This window comes from Pinus tabuliformis, chromosome 5_2 (assembly GCF_031772625.1).
Source record: "Pinus tabuliformis cultivar Carrire ecotype Pingquan chromosome 5_2, CPIR1, whole genome shotgun sequence".
Taxonomy (NCBI): Eukaryota; Viridiplantae; Streptophyta; class Pinopsida; order Pinales; family Pinaceae; genus Pinus; species Pinus tabuliformis.
The window spans coordinates 96,049,103-96,055,240 of NC_142306.1; the positions used below are offsets into that span (position 1 = coordinate 96,049,103).

General features: G+C 42.4%; 1 protein-coding gene across 1 annotated transcript; it reads right to left on the reverse strand.

Annotated features, from left to right (window-relative positions):
- Positions 1 to 4,467: 4,467 nt before the first annotated feature.
- Positions 4,468 to 5,540, reverse strand: LOC149157688 (E3 ubiquitin-protein ligase ATL31-like). The gene has a single exon (XM_089437654.1). The coding sequence runs from the start codon at positions 5,436 to 5,438 to the stop codon at positions 4,920 to 4,922; it is 519 nt and encodes a 172-aa protein (XP_089293780.1). The 5' UTR covers positions 5,439 to 5,540; the 3' UTR covers positions 4,468 to 4,919.
- Positions 5,541 to 6,138: the final 598 nt, after the last annotated feature.

The window sequence follows — 6,138 nt, forward strand, 5'->3', positions numbered from 1 at the left end:
GAAGCTAGTTTCACATACAAGTGGAATAAGGGCCGGTTCATGGTTGCGGGGGACTTGGTAAAGCTAGTGAATGGTGAAACAGGTTTAGCAAGGGTGATGCTTAGTGCTTGGGCCAAGTTGAACGACAAGGCATGGCAAGTTTGGAAGGGAAGCTCTTGCTTACCTTATACAGGTTGAAGAGGTTGAAAGAAGAAAATCCCCGGATTCGAGAGAAGCTTGAAGTCTTGGAAGGGAATGTTGAAGACGAACTTCTTCAACTTGGTTGGACAATGCAGCAAGATGAAGTTGCAGATTGTGCTATCAAGGAAGAGGAAGTGATGATAGTTGAAGATGTTGCAGATGTGACAACGATGGAGGATGAACTTGAGATTGATCAAGTTGGACCAGGATCGTGCGGTTTGCAGACATGGATGAATGAGGATACTCATTTGGAGGAACCTCATGATGATGATGCTGATGATGTAAGTATTTATACTTGTGTTTCACTTGAGCATTTGGTAGATGGACCGTATGTAGGGAAGGGCAAAGTCAATTTGCCAATGCAAAGGAGCATCTTACCATGGATGACTATGATGAGACCTTTTATGGAGAAGCAAGGATTGTTGATTGTTGCAGGACTTGTTGGGGTTGCTTGTGACCTTATGATAGAAGGTACAAAGGCCCGTGACAAGGGAGGAACATGATGATCATTGCGGAGGATTGGGTCATGCTTTAGCTACTTTGGCTAAGTGCCCGGCATGACTCATGGACAGATTGGAGGGCACACACTTGAGGTACGATGATGCTTGGGTGGACTTCTCATGGCCAAGACCAAGAGCAAGTCTTGGTGGAACATTTAGTGGGGGAGCTATGATGGAAGGGACTCGTGATGATGATGATATGGTTGGGTGTTCGAGTTCACTAGACCGAAGATTGCAGACTTGGATGAGGATGACCGATTGTTGTGATGGGTCTACTTGGTTGGACTACATGGGCAACTTAGTCATGGACATTAGGTTGGAGAAATGGAGCATGGCAGTCTTATGTAGGGACATTATGCGGGAGCACTTGTAGAGGTGTCACTTATGGGCATCCAATGAGGAGTGCCAAGGCAGAGATGTTGTGCTGGTGGATTTGCTGTTGTGACATGGAGATGTTTTACTTATGAGCTGATGGAGAGGTTGTGCACTCTTGTACAACAAGGCCATGGACTTGGATGGATTCGTGAGCAAACTATGGAGCATTCCTACTACATGGAGAGCTGAGGCATCTTGCAGAGACCTTTTGGCCGAGACTTGTATGCTTGCTGAGATGTTGGTTGGAGATGACTCATGGAGCTCATGATGACATGAGATTGTGACTTTTAGGGACTTCATATATGGTGGACTTAGAGGATCTGATGCATTGAGGAGCTGAGGTCAGAGACTTTGATGCAGGATGGGGTGCATACTTTCAAGTACATGTATGGGAATGGCTTGGAAGAGTGACTTGATGTGGAGGATCGATATGAGACACTTTGGAGTGATGGAGTTACAACGATGATGATGCCTTGGTGGCAACACTTGGGCATGGGTTGAGCCAAGACTCAACCACCTTTTGACACATGGGAGCTGATTGATCTATGATCATGGGCAGCACATGGATAGATGAGACAGGTGTATACTTGTTTCTATGGCAGACTTGAGGGATGACACATTGGAGATATGATGGAGGGTGCTTCATGGACCTGGACGTGGCACACCGAGAGTTGGAGATTGATGAGTTGATCTCTTCATATGGAGGAGATACACACATGGATGATGATGTTGGGATAGATGTGGCTAATTTCATGTAGCACATTGACACTAAACATCATGGACAACATGTTGCAGATGGGATGAGGACTACTTCATGGACCTGAGCATGGCTTACACTTATATGGAGATGGATTCTTGATCGAGTTGAGGATGTGGCAGGATGTTTTGAGAGACAACTGATGGTGGCATGAGGATGTTCACTCTCATGGTTTGAGTGTGACGGTTGGATTAGCTACCCAACTAGTTCAAACATGGGGCTGTAGCGTGTACAGAAATGTGTTAGCATTATGTTGGAGTATCATGGCAGCAGTTCACATGATGACACATGATGAGGTCGACACGGGATGTTGTAGTAGGCATGTAACTGAGATGGAGGGATTGACCTTCCATGATGGGGAGCAACATGTGGAGATTGTGACGAGGTGATCGATGATCATGGATTGAGATGATCTCTGATGTATGACATACCGATGAGGTGTATACCTTGGTATGGTGATCTTGGTGACAGATGGTTTCTGGGATGAGACATGGTGGAGACAGTGGTTCTACATATGTTGCAGAGATGTTTGCAGTATGTGGAGGAGTTGACATCATGGACATTGTTGATCTTGGTGGATGGCTACTAGGATGATATGTTGTCGAGGACGAAAATGATTTCAAGTGGAGGAGGATGTAAGGTCCTCGTGTGCACGGGTGAATCGGGCACGGGCACACGGGCGTGCACAGCAAGTTGGGCTGCACGACCCAAGCGCGCGCACACGGGCAAGTTGCGGTGGTGACAATGCGACGGTCATGCGACGAAGTGTTCAACTGCGGTTAAACGTTATGCGAGCTCCTTTGAAGTATGCGATGACACTTATGCGCATATATGAATGAGCAAGCATGTTTATATGCATGGTGCGTGAGTTAACATGCGTGGAGGCCGACCTATGTGTAGGAGGAGCCGACGTGCGTGTGGAGAGCATTTGCGATGGCGTTTCGGGCGTTGGGTGAGTCGGCTGGGCAACCAGACTTCACCCACGCTTGTGTATATATTGGTGGATTCGTGGAGTCATTCCACCATCATTCGATCACACACATCTTCGCTCTAAGGAAGAAGTGCACAGTTCAAGAGGGGAGCCGCACATCTCATGTGTCGGTCTTGGGTGAACGCACGGTGAAGGAAATTCGTACTTGGTGTTGGGCGAAGGTGCGGGCGAGGGTGTGCCCGGTGGTTGGAGAAGGGTGTGCACAGGTGTGTGGCGCCCGCATTGTGTGACGACTTGGCGTGGGTGTCTTGGCGACTAGGGTGAGCACCCGCCCACCATGCAAGTGTGCACGAAGGTGAACAAAGGTTGGAACCGCAGGTCGTAGAGTTGGGCAGGCGGTACTACGTGCTGTTCATACGATTTTGGCGTTTGTCAAGATTTGGCAAGCGGGACTACGTGTGGGCAGGGATACACGGTTTGGGCGTTTGCGACCAAACGAAGAGCAAACCAGTGAAGACGTGCGACGAGGTGAACGACGGGTTGGAGAGTCGTGCGGCGACCGTGCGGAGGCGCTGACGAGCTGGGCAACCGAGTTTGCCGAAGTTGTGAAAATTGACTAAGTGTAAATTTGGGGTTTCCCAAGATTTAGCTTGTACATTGTAAAAATGAAGTTTATATTATATATTGATTCGGGCAGACTCATATTGCAAGGAGTTGCCCCTCCCTTTATACTATGCAATTGTCTTCTTCGTTTATAATTGCTGTTGATAATGAATGAGTATGGGTGTTCATTGGTATAAAGGATAAACATAATCATACTTGGTTGCGAAACAAAAACTAAGTAGGAGAAAGTGAATTAAGGCATAGTCTACGAACATAAGTATTGGTGAAAAGAAAGTGTTCGGTGGTGCCGCACCTCGCTATAAGCAGTCGAAAGACTACCGCAGGTGTAGGGGCGTGACAGGCCCTCTTGTGAAGTTTCATGTACGGAATCGTAATTTTTCTTAAAACAATTTAGATTAGATGTCGAATTTGTGGATTTTTTTTTTTTTTTTTTTTTAAATTAGCTATATCCAAGTTTAAAGTCTCACAAGCTTCATGTGTATGTTGTGGTGGTTTGTTTATAGAAGAATAAGAGAAAAGTACATAAATTTATTTTAATTTATAAATTTTTTAATATTTATTAAAATTTAAATTTTTACAAAATAATGTAGGGAAAAAAATTGAAAATATTTAATATTTATCTAAATTTAATAAATTATATAAGTCTTTTTATAATTTTTTGATAGAAATTTGAGATATTTACATATAAATAATCTTATTTTTAATTTCATTAAATTTTATTCATAATAAAATAAATAATATATATATATATATATATATATATATATATATATATATATAGATATGTGGGGGGTTATGGTACGTATTGAATCTTTCAATAATTATTAATTACGAATACGATTTATCAGAGTGATAAATATAATGTATCATTATTTATTTATATTTTTTTCACGTTGAATTAGTTTTAAATGGACTATCTATGATTTTATTAATAAATATAATATTTAATTCACTTTATTTTTAATAATATTATATTTTTAATTTAATAATTTATTTCGAAATCCTATAATATAAAATATTTTATTAAAATCCATGCATACCTCCATATATTACAAAACTCAAATGAAAAAAAAAAAAATTTCAAATTGCAAGGTTTCCCATTTCATTTTTTTAATAAATATCATCTTCAAGAGTTAGAATTTTAAACCCATGTACAGACATTTCCATGACAACGAACGAAGTAAAACAAGAAAACCGTTGAAAGCTAGGGAGTAGTGCTTCGAATCCATCTTCCTCGATGCAGATGAGAACTATAAAATAAACAGAAGAATGGGAACGAAGAAGCATCTCCGCCCAAATCTAATGCGTACAGAGCACAATGGTTTCATTGGAATTAACTTACAAATCTATACATTCAGTAAAACAAAAACTGCCGTTTCTTTTATGTCACGGACTACAAAAACGCAACGCAAACCAAGAAGCACGAGCAATTCCCATCTGAAGAAACTGCACATACGAACGCCCTCGCACACAAAATAATGGCCGTCGAACTGCAAAACCCTCGCACATGGCCGTGTCAACAATACCGTAATTTAGGGATATCAAACGTCGTCTAGGGTTGTGAAACAATGGTCAAATGGGGTTCTGGGGATTTGGGGACTGGGGAGGTTCTGCAGAGGGGGCATGTGGCATGGCGGCGAAGCCATTGATCGATACAAACCGCGTGGAACACGTGACCACAATCAGGCATAACTCTCACCACCTCTGATTCTGTGTAATCGCTTAAGCAAATCGAACAGCAACTCTTGTCCTCCGCTTCTAAATCCCCTTTTCCCTCAGATTTTGATGATCGGAAAACTTTTTCCGAGTACACCATCCTTGGATATGAATCCAACGTCGCCTCATCGATTCCTCTCGGGGCACCTTCACGGGCGCCATTTTCTGGATCATTAGAATCACTGGCTCTGTCTGGACCTATAGTCTCCGTCAGACATATTCGACAGCGGAAGCAGGCAACCAAGGATAGCAAGCATACGGTCAGTATAACCATGCCTGCAAGCGCTAATATCATCAGCCAGTTGGTCTGGGAATTAGAGTCTTCCATACTGTTAACAGGTCCATAGGTGCTCATTCGCCTGATATGAAATAACCGACTGTAGATTATCCAACTTCTAGATGAGCCCACGTTTGGCAATTACAACCACATGCGCTATTTATTCTTAATTCCTGGCGCCTGTCTCCGAGTAACTCTGGAACCAACTGCTACCATAAATTAGTATAAATGTCTGTTACTTCAGCGATAAAGTCGGTAAAACAGTCGCGATTTATCTTTGTGTTGTCACCTCCGTGGACATGGACCTTGGCAATGGCCCCACCACAATACAATAGGATTATCTAAATAACTAGAGGTGATCAACGTTACTATAAACAGCGGTGGTGATATGGACCTTTCTTCATTTATTGCTAAGCAGGGAACGCACGTAAGTTTGACAATGAAGTTCGTGATCTGTAATTTGAGGATGAAGCTTCAAGGAAACACAAATTAGTCAACTCGTGGTATTTACGTCTCACCTAAAACAAGAAGCCAAGAAATTTCGTGGCCACCCGTCTGTAGTATTATTGAATTATTAAATATAAACGAAGGTACGACGAACGTTCCAAGTTTATAGAACACAAGTTGTAAGTTAGAAGAAAAGACCAAAGATATATTATTGAAACACAAACTTGCAATCATCAAGTTAAAGTTACACGATGGCTCAACCACATCTGGTTTGACGCGAGTTTTTCATGTGGTATGCTGACATCTTTAAAACAAAACTTGAATGACGACG